General features: G+C 43.1%; 1 protein-coding gene across 4 annotated transcripts in view; it reads left to right on the top strand.

Moving 5' to 3' along the window:
• Positions 1-17,687, top strand: part of GRIK1 (glutamate ionotropic receptor kainate type subunit 1) — a 171,686-nt gene that overhangs the window by 143,880 nt on the left and 10,119 nt on the right. For 2 of the 4 annotated variants that reach the window (XM_076352726.1, XM_076352735.1), the window contains exons 12-15: positions 2,234-2,352; positions 6,565-6,782; positions 11,978-12,203; positions 16,604-16,854. In XM_076352726.1, coding sequence (XP_076208841.1) covers positions 2,234-2,352; positions 6,565-6,782; positions 11,978-12,203; positions 16,604-16,854 — 814 coding nt within the window. Of the gene's footprint in view, positions 1-2,233; positions 2,353-2,893; positions 3,057-6,564; positions 6,783-11,977; positions 12,204-16,603; positions 16,855-17,687 lie in introns of those variants that run through there. The other 2 variants (XM_076352745.1, XM_076352754.1) reach the window with 2 other exon arrangements.

Below are 17,687 nucleotides of genomic sequence, written 5' to 3'. Positions count from 1 at the left end.
TAAGCCAGCCTCTTCTTGGAGCTCAGAACAGCAATAGGAACACAAGAAGAAAATCAGCATTTGTTTCAAGGTGAAAAAGAAATATATATCCTAGTATCACATTAAAATATATACCCAGCACTATAAAAATCTTTCCAGTCTGGCAGAAAGAGTTTTGCTGCCAGTGTTTCATTGCCACTTTCTAGCAACTGCCTTTTTGCTCTTCGGTGATGGAGACATTTGTGTCCAACCTACTGAATGTGGTTGTTGTCTGAAATGATGCAAGATCCCAGCCTTGGGCTTCTGTCGTGGTTTAACCCCAGCTGGCAACTCAGCACCACACAGCCGCTTGCTCACTCCCCCCTGGTGGGATGGGAGAGAGAATCAGAAGAGTAAAAGTGAGAAAACTCGTGAGCTGAGATAAAGACAGTTTAATAGCTAAAGCAAAAGCTGCACACACAAGCAAAGCAAAATCAGGAATTCATTCACTCCATCCCATCGGCAGGCAGGTGTTCAGCCATCTCCAGGAAAGCAGGGCTCCATCACGCGTAACGGTGACTTGGGAAGGCAGACACCATCACTCCGAACATGCCCCCCTTCCTTCTTCTTCCCCCAGCTTTCTATGCTGAGCATGATGTCACACGGTATGGAATATCCCTTTGGTCGGTTGGGGTCAGCTGTCCCGGCTGTGTCCCCTCCCAACTTCTTGTGCACCCCCAGCCTACTCGCTGGTGGGGTGGGGTGAGAAGCAGAAAAGGCCTTGACTCTGTGCAAGCCCTGCTCAGCAGTAACGCAAACATCCCTCTGTTATCAACACTGTTTTCAGCCCAAATCCAAAACACAGCCCCATATGAGCTACTATGAAGAAAATTAACTCTACCCCAGCCAAAACCAGCACAGCTTCCCAGTCAGGTCAGGCAGACTTATTTGTACCTCTTCTTACTGTCCCATGTTGACACTCTAGGATCCCGTGCACAAACACTCAGCACGGGACCTCTTCACTTCTATGGCGGTTGGCCACTCAGGCAACATACACCTGTACGTTGTCTCTTGTTAAGGGTCTCTTGTTAAGGATGTGTTTCCTCACGTGTGCATGAACTGCGTTGGGAACAATTTTGTTACTACACAACAGTTGGTTCCATTATTCTAGCACAAATTTGAAACATGTAACTTGGTGATTGCTTTTCTTTTAACTGTTGTATGCAGAACTGTTGCATTTTGAACCTGAAAACTGCATCTCTTGTTACCATTTTTAACACTATCGTGCTAGTAATGGTAATATTGTGCAGCTAATGGCATCCTAAGCTACATACTGTTTCAGTTAGCAGGTTCGTTACTATCAGAGTTCATTACTTCAGCTAAGCAAGGCACGCTGCTTGCAACCATGCATAAATTCAATGCTTAATTATATTGTTGAAACAGTAATTAAAATGTATTGGCATGACATTGTTGATTAAAGCTTTATTCATAAACTTCATGAGAAAGTATGCAGCAAGCCATGCAGCAGTGGGAAGCAACAGCATGCAAGGTACCTTGGGGAGAAACAGCCCTTAACATAACTCTGCCAAGTGTCGTGCAGAGCAGAAGGGGCACAGTTTGCAGCTGCAGGATGGTGCGCCAGGAATAGAGCAGAGTTCTTCCGTTAAAGGCAATCCTCTGCGTAATTCTCTCCCCGCAATGCCGACAACGTGGCCCTATGGCTTTCAGGCACTGCAGTTGTTCCCGAACGCCTTCAAACGGTCGGCAGCCTTTTTGTCCGCTGCCGCGGCAACCTCACACAGGGAGAGCACGTTCTGCATCCAGCATCTCAACTACAGACAGCTAACGATGGTTGCCTTTAGAGGGCTGCTACTCCTTCATTATTTTCTAAAGGCTTTACCAGGGAGCAGCTATGTGGCTTCCAGTTGTTCCCCCACCCCTGCAAATGTCTGTCTGTCTGTCAGTGGTGCGGGCAGGCAAGCCGTGGGGCGTTGCAGCAGTCTCACCCTTGAGGGTTCTAACCTGAGAGCGGGAGGAGTAAGGGAGTAGCCCTGTGCTAGATTCGGGACTGTGAAAACGGCTCCTGGCATTGCAGCGCTGCTCCACAGCTTGCACGAGGCAGCTGCGAGACGTCCCGCGGACAGCCTTTCAGCTGAGGTTTTCTTTTTCTTGTTTTCTTCATTAACCTCCTCACTTTGTGCGTTGTTCAGCAGGTTTGCTGCCGCTGTGTGTACTCTATTTGATGTTTACAGATTGTTTCTGTTAACTGCCACAGGTTTACACCATATGAATGGTATAACCCCCACCCGTGCAACCCAGACTCAGATGTGGTGGAAAACAATTTTACTTTACTAAATAGTTTCTGGTTTGGAGTTGGAGCTCTCATGCAGCAAGGTACACCGGTTACACTTCGTTATCGCACACGTCCCACAGTCTGCTCAAGGGCTTCCGTGCTGGTAAACTCCACCCTCTGTAAATACAACATATACTGTAAAACCTGATCTCCGAAACTAAGCAATAGAAGAAAGGAAGAAAATGACGTGCCACTGCAACCGGGAGCAGGCAGAGGAGGGGAACCTGTGAAACCCAGAATAGGGCTGCAGCAGGAGGAAGGAGGGGAAGCACCTGAGAGAAAGGGAAGCGGACAGGGCCACACGGGAGTTTCTGGAGCTGAAATGTAAAATAATCGCAAGAGGGATATGAAGTGCTTCGTGCTGAAGTTGAGTTTAGTGGTATAAGAGGTTTGGCAACTGGAAAATGTTGGGCTCCATCCCAACAGAAACAGTAACAGCCTTAGCTACCCTAGGAAAACTGTTTTAACTGCCAAACAAAAAAAGATGCTCTTTCTTCAGAAGGGTTGTTAAGTTTGTTGGCACTTGTAAAACACTTTGTTTAAAACCAAAACCAAACCTTTTTTTTTATGGCTTTTCTGCAGGTATGAGTCCCATCCTTCTGTAAATGCATCCAACCCTAGAAGCATTAACTTAACCCAGTCACAAGTCCCTGTTGCTGATGATTTTGGAAACAGCTGACATTTTACTCAGTTGACAAGGAAGGGCAGTGAAGCTTACTCCATATGGGAAGTCAAACAGATATGTGTACTAAACACATTTGTTTATGGCGTGTATGTTCTAAGGTTTCCAATTAAATCACTATTCACCAAAACTGGGGTCCACTGAAAAGAATGAAAATATTTTCTGACAAACATTTCAAGTTGAATCAAAGCTGAACAAAAAACCCCCACCCCACGACAACAACCAAAAAGGCAATCCAGAGGAAAGCCCAGCAGTACCTTTGTATTAAATACCTAAATATTTAAGTAAGGAATATAAAACCATCTCTGCATTCATCCAGGTACAGTTTATTCTTCCCTCTTTAACAGACATGAGTAGCAGTAAAAAAAAAAATGAGAAGGATTTTTTCCTAGATATGGTAGAGAATAAAGTTTGTATTGTACCTAAGATGCACTTGCTTTTATTGGTGCACTAATGAACTGACAGGATCTAGAGCTTCCTCATAGAAATTACTTTGAAGGAAGCTGGATGAAGGAAGAGCCGTTCTGTTTCGGTTTTTTGTTTTGTTTTCCTTCCAATTTATCCGTAAAACACAGGCTGAGGTTTTACAGTATCAGGCAGGTGTGTGTATATAACTGTGATTGCCCTGTGTGTGAAAGTGCCCCAGGATTTTGTGTTTCGATGTACTGCCTTTTTTGGAGTTTACCATCATCCACAGCAAACTGTGGGATGCAGTGTCTGCTCGTTACCACTACCTTGGGTACATGACAGTCAGCCCCAACCAGACTCTGCTTGTCTTTCAAGAAGATTAAAAATAAAACAAAAGAAAGAAAGAAAGAAAGAAAAACAAAGAAAGAAAGAAAGAAAGAAAGAAACTAACAAAGAAAGAAAGGAAAGAAAGAAAGAAAGAAAAAACATTTGTAAGGCAACACAAATGTTTCCATGTACAAACTTGTGGTGCGTGTGATTGTAAGTGCATCATCGTTAATGTGAAGAGTTTGAACATGATATGAATGGTTGTGAAACTCTGCATCTAGCGTTGCGCTCTTTCTTGTTGGCAGCAGCTGCTTGTTATGCTTGATTGGAAGCCGCTTGTTATTAAATTTTAAAATGTGATGATCAGACTTTCTCTTTTCTACAGAGCGTGAGCAAAGTCTGGATCAGGATTGGCTGTCATGTCTGCCATAAAAAGGCACTAGAGACTTCAGCAAGTATTGTCTCTGACCCCGAGTCTTGCTAGCAACATTTTTATTTAGACGTTACTTCCCCTGTTTTTCCCCTGAAAGTCTCAGATATGTTATGCATACTCTGAAAGCATCCAAACAGGGCACATTTCATCCAACCCATTCAGAGGAACAATCACTTTCAGAAAGGCAAGCTATCCGTCAGAGCCCCAGTTCAGCCAGGCGACGGGTCAGACCAGGACTATCCCGTTAAGGAGAGCGCTTAGGGTGAAGTCGGTGAGCATGGAGCATATATTAATGCTTTTCGCTGGAATCAAGGCCCTCGAAAAGGTGAACATTGAAATAATCATGGGAGTGATCAAAAGACACGCTGGGCCCGCTTGGTTCAGCTGGGAACGGAGTGTGCTCAGCACCTCCCAAAAGCAAAACTGTAGCTCACTGCATAATTAACAGACTCTGGCGTCTTGAGCTTAATTGACCTGAATGTATCCTGCTGCTTTTTCACAAACAACTTTTTGCTAGAGGAAATCACAGGAGGTTTGGCATCTCACCCCACAAATTTAGCACACAGGCCTTCTCCGCCTACTCTCTTGTGCGACCGTAAGGCTGTGCTGGCAGATTTCGTGGTTGCTTGTTAAGATAGCTGCAAGGTATCTGCCTATTATGCATTACTGGGATATATATGTCAGAGCTAGGTATTACATCAGGGTTGAAGTGTAGAAATTATATTTGTATAGTTGTCTAAGCTTAAAAAAATTAATACCTTCAGGATGACCTGAATCAGCACTCCCAGAAGCCAGCTTTTGCAGGTCAACCACAGCTTAGAAATAAACACACACTTTTCCTGAGAGCAACAACACAAAAAAGGAAAAGATTTAATTGTACTGAAAAAAAAAATCTAATCTGAAAAGCAAGAAAGTACAACAGACCACAAACATAAACCCAGATAGAGCTACAGCTCTTGAAATGGGTATATTTGGACTCGAAAATTTCAAGTGACAGTTTTTGGTTTTAGACTGCTGGCTTAATTTGAAATCTGTGCAGCACCAGGGCTGCACAGGCCTGCACAGGCAGAGCATCTGCTCTCGCAGTTTGGCAATTCTGTCAGCCTACTCAAACCCTTGGGCTATGCTTAGCCTTGACCTTTAAGAGACATGTCTATATGTTTACAAAGCTAAGTTAAATCTGTTTGCTGGTTGTTTGGAAAGTTTTTACCCTTTTGGTCTTTGCCCCAAAAGTAACATTCAGAGTTTTTGCAAAGTCTGAAAATATTCTCTGTAACGTGTTTAAATTTCTTACAGAAATCATTAAATAGCTGGGGAGAGATAATACGTCAACACATTTTTCCAGTAATAGAAATATGTTTGTCACATCAAAAGCTTTACGTGCTGAGATCTCCATTCACAGGCACTTAAGTACTTTCTTAAGTCCATCCTTCATCAACAAAATAGTTATGCAAAGGCTTGACTTTGAAGTCAAAAGTATTCAAGTGTCTGTCTAAGTGCTTTTCTGAACCAGATCCTTGAATCCCACATAATGAGCTAAGTTCAGTGAGGACACCTCTAGAAAAAACAGCACAAAACTTGCATCAGAATGCTTAGAAATATGAGTACCTATGTGGCTTAAAATACAGTTTGCCTGAGCTGTTTGGAAGCCATTTCAGTGCACTTAACACCCACCCATGCTGTTCTGTGGGGTTTTATGGCAATGGCAGATCACTTTGATATTTGCCAATTTGACATGCAGGCAGATCTGCTAAAACCTTTTCATCAATACTGAGTGTTAAATACATTGTCCAAAACTTTGCATTGCCCTGTAGATCCAAAGGATACGTCCATTCACCCTCCAAATTTTGAAATGTAAACCACACGTTTATAATAAGACGTGTTCTGGGTTTTGAGCTCAGGTTCACACAGGCCAATGAGTTCACTGGAACCGTATTGATCGCCCTGTTTCTGCATAGGTATGTCAATAGGATGCACAGGGCAGGTTTCTCTGGTAAGGAATTTCTGCAAGGCAGCTTGTAAGCAGAATAGCATTCTGCTAAAGAGCTCAGATTAAAAGATTGATTACAGGATACTGGCAAAAAGGGATTCAGGAAACGGACAAAAATACTAGTGTAGCTTGCTGGGGATGTAAGAGGTTGATATCACAATGAGCATTAGCTCAAAGATGTAATGGGGCTTAGACCCAAGGATAATTCCATTTGTCATGTATCATGGCATACATCCCCTTCATAGTGTCTTCCCATTATAAATGCTAGCTGTGCATCTGTGAGATTATTGTTTAAATCATTTTATCATACTACAGCTCATAAAAGCATTCTGTGCCTAAAAACAGTCTGTGGTATCAGGAAAGGCATCTTTCAGCATCATTTTAATATGATTGTTTTGATGATATTGTAACAGGATCAGAGCTGATGCCCAAAGCTCTTTCTACCAGAATAGTTGGAGGAATATGGTGGTTTTTCACCTTAATCATAATCTCATCCTATACTGCCAACCTGGCTGCCTTTCTGACTGTGGAGAGGATGGAATCCCCCATCGATTCAGCAGACGATTTGGCAAAGCAAACCAAGATAGAGTATGGGGCTGTTAGAGATGGATCCACAATGACCTTCTTCAAGGTAAGATGGCATCAGTCAGCTCTGTACAGTCAGACTGACTCATGGCCTTCCAGCACTAAATGGTGAGGCGGAATAACAACACTTGAAAGGATTAGTGTAATAAGTAAATGTATCATTTGCCCAAGTCCGTAGAGGATCCTTCATCAATATTAATGTAAAAGATGGGACATTTTTCCCCAAGGCATATGGAGAGGCAATCTGATGCTGTACTGCTGTGAGGGCCAAACCCATGCCTTTGATGGGAGGATCTGAAGGGAACAAAGGCATGTTTCTCAGGGCGGAATCTCAGCCACTTGGCTAAGGTCACTTCTGAAGGTCACGTTTGCACCAGAATAATACTGCAGGCAGTCAAAATGCAAGTTTGTTTGTCCATTTTTTACAATGGTCCACGGTCAACATTACACAGACTCTTAATATGTGGGTCACATACATACATGAACACATCTGTAAGTAAAAGGTCATTTTCTGTGGCTAATTGCTTTGTAGACAACTGCATTTTTTTTTTCTTTCGCACTATTAGTATTAATTACATACAAAATGGGTTAATCTCATAAAATGTCAACGTAAAAGCCAACAAGCTATAAATATAAGATATACGCACAAAAATCCTGTGACAATTAGAATTAATTAGCAGCTTCATCGGTAGTCTCAGCAGGGAAGTTAAGCACTGAATGAACTGGTATCATGGTTTTCACTGTAGCATCTAAGAATGGTGTTTCTAGACAGTCAAACATGCAGTGCCTTTGAAGAGGATGGGACACTGTGGGGAAGAAGCATGTGGGGCTAAATAGCACTCGTGCCATGCACGAGCCCTCTCCCCTGCTGCTCCAGCCCGAGCCCCCTTCCCTGCTTTAACCACAAGCCCTTGTGCTTCCACATGAGGCAAAATGCTTACACACAAAAAGGATCTTGGCTAAAGTATTTGGGTCATCTTTCAAAACGAATAATGCTCATCAAGGACGTTTCAATCGTGTAATAGATCTGATGGTAGGCTATCGCTGCTGGAGCTGTCGAGGGTGAACTGCCCTTTAATGGCTCTCCTGTGGCTGAATAGAAATGTTTCCGTGCCGAAAGAAACGCACAAACTACAGTATTTTTCAGAGCCTCGTTATATTCACTTCTTGAAATGATGAGCTGACATTTCCATTAAGATATGCTGGGAAACCCATCTGGAGATATTCCTGGAAACTGCATAAGGCAAGTACTGGACTGTCATCAGGAATATAAGGCAAGAGGAAGCAGCTGTGCCAGCTTCTGAAGGACTCTGGGAAACTCCCTTAGTCTAAGAGCTCTTCACTGCCCAAAGATGGTCACTGCCATTGCTCTTCTGAAGTCAAATTCAGCATCAGACAGAAAACTTCAAAACCTGTTGCTTCCATGTTTTTTTAGAGGCAATAGCTTCTGAATTTCAACTTGAAAAGTTCAGAACAAATTTCTAGAGCTGTTTTCGGCTTTACACTGATTTTTTTGCACCGTTAATCCCTGTGGTTAAAATTTGTAGGCTTAAAAGAATGTAAGCCTTTAAAAAAAAAAAACCTCAGACAAGGTGATTAAATATTTATATGCTATACGTGCTAGCTTGTTTGTGCCTGAAATACATGTGTACACAAACACAAGTGAAAGGACACTAGTTTTTGTACAGAATGGAGATGGATTCTCTGGCAGAGTGAAGGTGACATAGTGAAAGATGCATGAAAAATACAATTTATCGCACTTGTAAACCAGTGAGACACACAGAGTGTTATATAAAAGGTGTTAACAATTTAATTGCAGAAGCTCGTCAAGATCCTCACAAGATTAGGATTTCTTTACGCTGTCCAAAACTTAAAAAAAATCACGGAGTAGATTAAATAAATATGATAGAAACTTATGTATGCAAAAGGAATACTGTGTGGTCTGTGAGGGCATGACTTTGCCCCCCTTGTACTGTAAAATACCGCATACGCTTCTTGAGCTTAGTAAGCACGCGCACACACACATGCCAGTAAGAGACCTGGGAGGATGTAAAACCAAATACTCAGAATTAGGAGAAGGCAGGAGTAAGGGTTTCTGGGCAGCAGTTACTCCCGTTCCCACGCTGCACGGGCATTACGGTAGTTTAAGAAAAAGCACCTTTGCCATAACGGTTCTAGAGAAGACACCTGAAATAACTCTGCCTCTTTTGGGGAGCTGTGAAGTCCTGACCTGGCCTGGACAGTTTTCCCCAGGCTGCCCCACGCCGTGATGGACTCTGGGAGCTCCCCAACGCCCAGGGCTACGGCCTGACAACCGTGCCCCTGAGATTTGAGGGCTGGAGGAGCTGAGCTGGGGTGAAAGGTGTTTTTCACGCTGTGCAGCCTGTGCCGCAGAGACAGTCCTGCCACCTGGGAGTGCTGATGTGATGGGGACAGGGAAAGGGGAAGGCACAGCCAGGTGCAACAGCAGTAAAAACGTCCTGTAGGAGTGTAGCACAGGGCTGGGTTGCACTGAGGAAAGGTCATTATTTCAAGAGCTTCCTATGTCGCAAGACTGAATTTATCTAAGGGCTCTGCCCAGTACTTAAAACGAGAAATGCCAAGAGAAACAACAGATTCTTTCAGATCAACACTTTTTCAAAGCAAAACCATGACACTCTGGGAATTCCTCGCTACAGAGGAGAGAGGAACAAGAGAGTACCTGTCATGTAGGACACAAGATGCAAAGACCAGATGGGTCTGATTTTCAGGTCTGTAAGAGACACACATGGCAAAAGGATTTCTGAAGACATCAAGTGCAGAAAAAGATCCTGGCACAAAGCAGACTCTGAAGAGCTTTGGTTTAAGACTTTGTGCTTAAAGTAGGAGCAGGAAGCCCCTGAAAGATGATATTACACAATGTACCTACTGGATGGGATGCAGGCTGGGAACCATATGAGAAAAGCAAGGTACTTCCACTGCTTTTCTGAAAACTCTATTTGCATGTATTCAAACTTACATTGCTTTTTTTCTTTAGTCTTGTTTATAATCCATATACTAACAGTTGTGGTTTTCCACTAATTTTGAATGTCTTACACTAGTATCCCTGTTGTAATAGTGTCCCCAGAAAAACTATTGCTAAGGAGGCAATATTTTCAAGAAAGTTTCTGCAGTGACTATGCCTTCTAGCCAGGTAGTGGTGGGAATGAAAACAAAAGCAATTTAAATTACTTGGGGGAAAAATGGAGTCCTGACTTCGAAGGAACCTCATAGTCAGCCTCCTCCCTGTACACAGATCCCAGAGCCGGCCATACCAGATGACAATACCCAGAAAACAGGGCCTGGACAGTTAAGGAGCGCTCCAGCGAGGGGATGGGGTTCTAGGCAGGTGGCCCAGCAGGATCTCAGGGAGCATTCACCATCTGTGTGCATGTCCAAATTTGGGAACAATGTAACTGAAGGCAAGATGTTTCGCATCCACTAATTGTGACATACGCATATTTCTCCAGACTGCTGTCCTGCTCTGTTTCCAACATGTCTATAAATCTTCCTTTGCTTTCTTGGCCCTCTATGATAATAGGTCTTACTCTCATGTTGCAACTCTTGCCAGCTCCTACCTTCTGATGTGCAGACATGTTTCTACTGAAATCAATGAAAATTCAAAGGCCAGAATTTGGCATATGATCTATCCTGAAAAAAATGGGAGTTGGCAAGTTGAGAAGCTATGATCTTCTTTTCAAACTCATCTGAATAAGGAATACATCCTTCCAGTAAATTCAATATCAGACTCAATCTACTGCATAAATTTATCATCAATTTCAAAAAATATTCCCAACTGAGCAGTAAAAATGGCTTCTTCTAGTAAAGAGCCACTTAACCATCTTCAAAGTTTAGTGGTATCCTGTGGCTTACTAAACTTAGGTGAAATTTAGTTGACATTCACAGGTATTGAATTTACAAGTAAAACATATTAACATTTAAAGCTCAAAGAACCAGAAAACCAGCTTCTCACAGACACTGCTGGTTAGTAAGCACATGCAGTCTCCACATAGCCTAAAATCAGCAATGAAGGCTATAAACCAAAGCTAAGGCCCATGAAGGAAGTGAGGATACATTGCCCCAGAACAGGGGAAAAGTAGGTGTGTGGAGGACCTTCGGCTCATATTTACATTAAAAAGTCAGTCTGTGTGTGTCTGGCTTGTGCTAGGCTGCAGCAACAGCAACGGTTGGCTTTGCCATCTTGAGACAAAACCATTTCTGTTGGCGGTTTCTACTGGTCCAGCTGTCTGTAGGTCTACCTCGATATTTAATCCAAAAGCGACATTGTGTGCTCAATGTTGTTTGAGAACATACAAGGAAGAGAGAGGTTTAATCATGTTAGTACTGTGTGAGCGCTTGAAGGTTTTTTGGTTTGTAGGCAGCACATCTTGAGGGTAGCGGGCACAGGCCTCCAGCACATCCCTGAGCAGGTTCAGTTTTTCTTTTCATACCCTCCAAGGAAGGCAGAAGTGCGAACAAGGGGGCACCGGCACTGCCTTTCCCTGCAGGGTGCCCTCATCCCTCAGGGCTCCCGCAGCACGGGGAAAGGAGCGGGGAGGAAGTTCAGTTCAACAACACTGTACGGAGGCGGCTGGGGCTTCTGGCATCCCTCTTCCCTGTGCAGCTGGGCATTGACACAGGACACGTAGACACTCCTACTGAGGTCGGTGGCAAAATCCCCCTTAACTTCAGTGGGAGAAGGATGAAGCCCTTAAGTATGGTTGCAATGGAAAGCAGAAAGCAGAAGTTTGCTTAGAAGCTGCTTTGGGTTTGTTTCTCAAGCTTTACCCTTGAAGTACATGACTTCTAGGCAAGTGATACCAATACAAAAGAGCCGGTACTTTATTCATCATCAGGCTTTTGGAGTAGTGCGTTTGCCCTGACAGGCAGAAGCACTGCTTCTGAGTGCAACAGTATCCAGCTGCGCTAATTTAGCTGGGTTATGTGCTGTAATCCGCATAATAGCATTAGCCCAAAAAATTTCAAAGCACTTCACAGTTGTGCCAGTAATGAAGTTCCTGGCACTGAAAAAAGAAGCAAAAAAAGAGATTCCTCAGCATAAAGCACAGTAAGAGAGGAAGGCTGCAGGAAGGAAAACCCTGCTACTGATTCTCTTTCATTCGAGATATGCTATTGGCATTGGTCACAACAAAAGGCTGAGGAATATTTTACAAGTGTAATTTGGGTGCTGGTGTGATTCTGTGCCTCGTTTTCCCTCCTTAGAAATCCAAAATATCAACATATGAGAAGATGTGGGCATTCATGAGCAGCAGGCAGCAGACAGCGCTGGTGAAGAACAATGATGAGGGAATCCAGCGTGTGCTCACAACGGACTATGCGCTCCTAATGGAGTCGACCAGCATAGAGTACGTGACTCAGAGAAACTGCAATCTCACCCAGATTGGGGGGCTCATCGATTCAAAAGGCTACGGCGTGGGAACCCCTATTGGTAAGATGCTTTCCAGCACAGCTGTTGTGGAGCACACCCAGCAATGTTCCCTTCAGAAGTTTAGATGGCCATTTGAATCACGTCCTAGTCTTTTAAAAACCTTTCTCATCAAAACAGACCTTAGGAGCCTCCTTTTAGGCAAAACATCTACTCTTGCCCTGCTCATCTGCAAGCAGTGTCTGCAAGCAAGAGGGAATATAACAGTGCAGGCTACATCTGCAGAACAAAGTTGAGTGACCTGCTTGCCTCCTGGAGCATCCCATGCGTACCAAACTGGGTATCCTCTGTGCTGCTAGAAGTGCAAGTCGCTCTACTGAAATTCAGTTTAGTTTCAGAAATCAGGTAGTGTCTCTGGGAAAATGGAAGTGGGCAGGATAAATGTTATGTCCAACGCATGCATCCTAAAGAAAGCTGCATGAAAGGAGGTGAATTTCTGATCTATTTCATGACCTTAGAGCAACACATAAGAACAGCGAGAAGCAATTGCAAGGTTCTACATCTGCATCAGGGATTTCAATGTTTGGAGCTAAGCAGTCTTAAGACTCCCAATCTCTGTGAACTCTTTCCAGTAGACCTTTCTTAGCATATCCAGTGTCCTTTTCAAGATTTTCTAATTGTAGACAATTAGAAAGAGTGTCAGGTTTTTGTGCTGGGTTCTTGTGAATAATTGGCACTGGGCAGCCAGATCTTTTTCCTGTATAACATACTTCTCCATACTGCTCACATATGCATTTACCATGCCATGCTCAGTTAAAAGCTATGCAATTTTATTGTCTTCAGGGAGATTATTCAGGGCAATATCAGTTTACACAGATATAACAGGTGAAGTATTTTGTCCACCGGTTGCTTGGTAGACCAGATATAAATAAGGGAGAAACACCACTGCACTTGGAACTGTGATTCTCTCTGCTACTAAGTACTTTAGACATATTGCCATATAGGTAACATTTTAAGTATATTTTTCCACTGGCTATGTGAGAACAGCCTTCTCACCCTGAGGAAAATGATACAAAAGCTAAAATCCTGAATAAAGACAAATGTATGGCAAGAGTTTCATTGCAGTTATAAAGCTGCCACACTTTAAACCAAGAACAATGAAGGAATAATTGGAACAGATGGTAATCCTCGGAGAGAGTGCATCCATTGGAAATACAGCTGTGAAATACATTTATAAGATGTTTCTTGTATGATAAATGTGCCTTAATTTTTTTCTTAAGGAAAACCAGCAAAATTCAGGGGAATAGATATCTCCAAGCACTGTGGAATAATTCAGTGCCATCAAGCATCTTAAATTTTTAAAAGATTGATTTCATAAACAAGATAAGCCATGGAGATCCTTCCACTATTCAGATGGACCCCAAAGGCTCTGTTATTTTTCTCATGGCGTTCAAGACTATTGATTGCAGAAGCTGTATGGGAAAAAAAAAAAAAAGACTGGTCCGTGACCCTTAACACCAAAGTTTCAGCAAGTTTTATCTGGTCTGCATTTGTTCCTTCAGGAGAATGCACAACCACACGGCTAGGGTTTGCAGCAGCAAAAGTATGTCTCACACTCCAAAATTTCCAGTGAATGAGCTGAACACCATCACCATTTGGCTCCCAAAGAAACAGGAAGAAAAATTTTTGAAAGTTCGTCTATGAATCCAGGAAATGTACTATTTTATTTTATCAGATCAACTTCTGCAAGTAAAAAACTGCAGATATAGGCTCTCTTCCTACTTCTTTGTGCTGAGTTAGGTTAAAGGACATTTAGGCATATTCGCAAACATCTCCATTTATGTTTATTATGGAGCTGATGGGACACAAAGAGGAGGGTTTTCATCAGAGTTTTGGCAAAGACCATTACTAGTGAAAAATCTGCAGTGATGGTTAAGGGTGAACTTAATGCATGCTGGTACTGCTGTAGCAAAAGCACCTCTAAGCAAAACCTATGCAAAGTGTCACCCTGGGAGGAATCTGGTTGAAGAAAGCAACGTTATTATAGGTGTCAGGACAGGTATTAATTACAGTATCACTGCCAGTGCTGATGCTAGTAATTCTAACACTAAAGCTATTGCCAGTTACTTGGGAGACTGCTAAGAAAGTAGATAGATGCATTTCTTGGCCTGAGAGGTAGGTTAATGGCTCAGAGGCCATAAATGATATGCTGAATATTCAAAGAGGTGTTGAGATGGATTTGTGTGCAGTTTTAGTGCTCACCAATAAAACATCAACAATCCAACACTTCAGGCACACTTCACAAACTTTAAAAGCACGTATAGAAATATAGATGTACCTGTTACCCTCAAGATGAATTGTGATAATCCTGCTGGCAACATAAACATCACAAGAAAGAATGAACATCCCCACAAATCCTGCGCTGTGACTCAGGCTGCTTCACTTTACCTAACAGCTGTGTCCTTTCGGACAAGGGAAAATAGATGAGTCCTACAATCTAACAGACTCCAGCTATCAGGGTGACGAACCTCTCCTGAGGTAGAAACAATTCTGCTCTTTCTTCTGAGAGGCGTTGCTGTTTTCAGTGGTAATAATTCATTTCTCTGTGTAAGGTCAGTTTTGAAGATGTTCCTGTTTTGTTTTCTGTTGTGCTTATTTTTGGTTCTTTAATAGCATGCATAGAAATCATCTACTCTTACAGCAGGCGTGTTTTCCTTTCAAAGCTGGCTACCTCAAGCAGTGGCTGCTGATTGCTGGCTTCCCAGATGGACTTTGTATAATCTGACACATGTCTCTTGGCATCTGTGGTCACAGCATGTCCTAGCGCTGGCAGTAAGATACACTGAAAAATAGCTGAGTGTTGGCACAACAAATGAAGAACCGCAATGTTTTTCACACTGATTTTCCTCAGACAATGCTGCGGGCTAAAGGAAATGGAAAGCAGAGAGAGGGACTTGTATTCATGGTACGATTGTTTTTAATAACGTCCTGCACGGCAATATAAGAAAGAAAACTGAAGCTGTGAGGCCAAATTTCCAAGGCTATTTAGATGCATAAAGACACAAAAGTGGTGCCTAGTGAGATTTTCTTAAGTATCCGCGTCTATGTGCTCCACGCTATCACTGGAATTCTGGCACAGGTTCTGCCTTAAAGTTTGTTTACCTTGATCAGCTTGAGAATTGCAACTGCTTTAATTTGCAGCAAAATGTGACTTTTGGTGAAATTACAGCTTAAGAAAATAGTCTTATTAATGTGCCAAAGGAGAGGAAAGGATGGATGGTAGTCAGCTATATGGACAAAGGACTGGCAACACTGACTGCATTGCAGCCCAGACACTAAATGCCTCCAGCTGTAGGAAGCCCAGCGTCGCAGGGTTTGGGGACACATATATGCCTTTAGAGCCAAACAGCCTTTCTTGTAACCCTCTCCTGCTTGCCATCATGAAATCCTTGCCCCATAAAGAAGAGTCTCTCTCACAATGCCAAAACCAACTTCTGCTTGTCTATTATAATTAATAACAGGATTGCTGCTATTATTGTTGATAACTTCAGCTTCTGGCAACGTGGGAAAAGCTAATTGGTAGCAATTTCCTTTAACTAGGCGCTGCTCCAGAAGCGGGCGAGGGGCGAGCCTCTCCTTTGTCCCCCTTTAGGGCTACAGACTTGTGCTTCTGCAACAGCACAAGCTGGCTGAAGGGACTTACAGGCGGCAGAGATTTTGGAAGATGGGGAGCCAGAGCAGAGGACGTGAGAGGCAAACCTGAACAGATTGAACCGCCCAACATGACCCTGCTGTTTGCCAGATACTGTACAGGCCCATTAATGTGAAGACACATCATTTAGCAAGCTGTTGGCCTGAAAACAAAAAGCATGAAAACAGTTGCTATTTTCAGCTTCAGTGCCAATATTTTTGCAAGTCACGGAAAAAAGACTGGGCCGCCTTGTGTTCTTATAAGCTGTAAGGTAGCTGAAGTGGAGCTGTGGGCTTATGCAGGTACAAATGAGAAGAGAATGTGTCTAACTGACTGTGGGCTTTTCTTAGACAGCTGCTCATTTTACATGCAGTAGGAAAAATAAACAGATGTTGAAGTAAATAGAAGAGATGCAATGCGGAAAGTCTCAAAGGATGCTCAAAGCAATATTCAAACATGATATGGAGGAATTGCTTAGCAAGAAAACCCACTGCCAAGGCTTAAATAAACCTCAGTAGGAGACCCTAGAAATTATAATGAATTCTCAAACAAATAACCGCACCAGAGGAGCCTTCTGCTTTCCAGTCCCCAGGGCAGATACCAACAGATAGTCCTCTTCCCCCTTCCAGCCAAAGAGAAACCAACAATTTCTAGCTGGAATAATCAGTCTTGTGATAAGGGAGCACTTTTGCTTCAGATAGCAGCAGCTTGCTCCCTCCCTGCCTTCCCTTTGCGGCAACCAGCACTGACGGGTCTTGCTCTTACCTTGCAGGGTCTCCTTACAGAGACAAGATCACCATCGCCATCCTCCAGCTGCAGGAGGAGGGAAAGCTGCACATGATGAAAGAAAAGTGGTGGCGAGGCAACGGCTGCCCTGAGGAGGACAGCAAAGAAGCCAGTGCTCTCGGGGTGGAGAATATTGGGGGCATCTTCATAGTGCTCGCCGCAGGGCTTGTTCTTTCGGTGTTTGTAGCCATTGGTGAATTTATATATAAATCAAGGAAAAACAGCGATATTGAGCAGGTGAGTCATCCATTTCCAGCTTGCTTATGTTTCTGGGAGGCTGAGGTTTGTTGATGTGGAGGTGACTGCATTATAAGTCTCTTTGCTGGAGTGCAGATTTTGTGTTGGTGAACTCTCACCATGCGTTTCTGGCACTAAAGGCAAATTATTCATAAGAACAGGGAAGTACCTCACCCACAGTCCAATTAGTGCTGTTTAGTATGGCAGTGCAGAACAAGAGCAATTAATTTCTCAAACAGTTTCTGCTTGATCTTTAAGACTTCAAGTATAAATTATGTTGGAAAGGAATAAAACACAACTGGATTTTTTTTATTTATACAGCATTAGCATCAGCCCTTTGAATAACAACAGGCATGTACTTCCAAATCCCCAAGTATAATTTTTCTCTTGCTCTAGAAAGCATTTTTTCCACAGCCAGGGGTTTACACACTGTGCTGAAGCATGCGCTTCAAAGCAGGGAGACCTACTGAAAGGTGATGGATGCCACAGTAAAGTAAGATTATGGAGCCAAAGAAATTCTGGTTATAGCTCCACTGAAGTGTAATAAGCAACTTAAAAAGGCAGAGGGAAAACAAAGGAAATGCTGTATATAAATCACGCCTTGAATATTACAGCAGTTTGTGAGATAGAATCAATCATTAAAATAGAGTGTAAACACCCGTTTACCAAACCACCAACCGCTGTGAAAGAAGCAAGACATGAGCAGCAGCTCAGAGTCTGTTCCCGAAGTTGTCTGCTGACCCTCTTACTCTGGCTGCCTTGCCTGGTGCCGGTTTGGTTCTGGCCATGTCCTAGACCCTGATGTGGCCCTGTTTGGCTCAACTGCTACAGCT

The sequence above is a fragment of the Aptenodytes patagonicus genome, chromosome 1 (assembly GCF_965638725.1).
Source record: "Aptenodytes patagonicus chromosome 1, bAptPat1.pri.cur, whole genome shotgun sequence".
NCBI lineage: Eukaryota > Metazoa > Chordata > Aves > Sphenisciformes > Spheniscidae > Aptenodytes > Aptenodytes patagonicus.
Note: the sequence above shows the minus strand (reverse complement) of the source record. Positions and strands in the feature narration are given on the sequence as shown.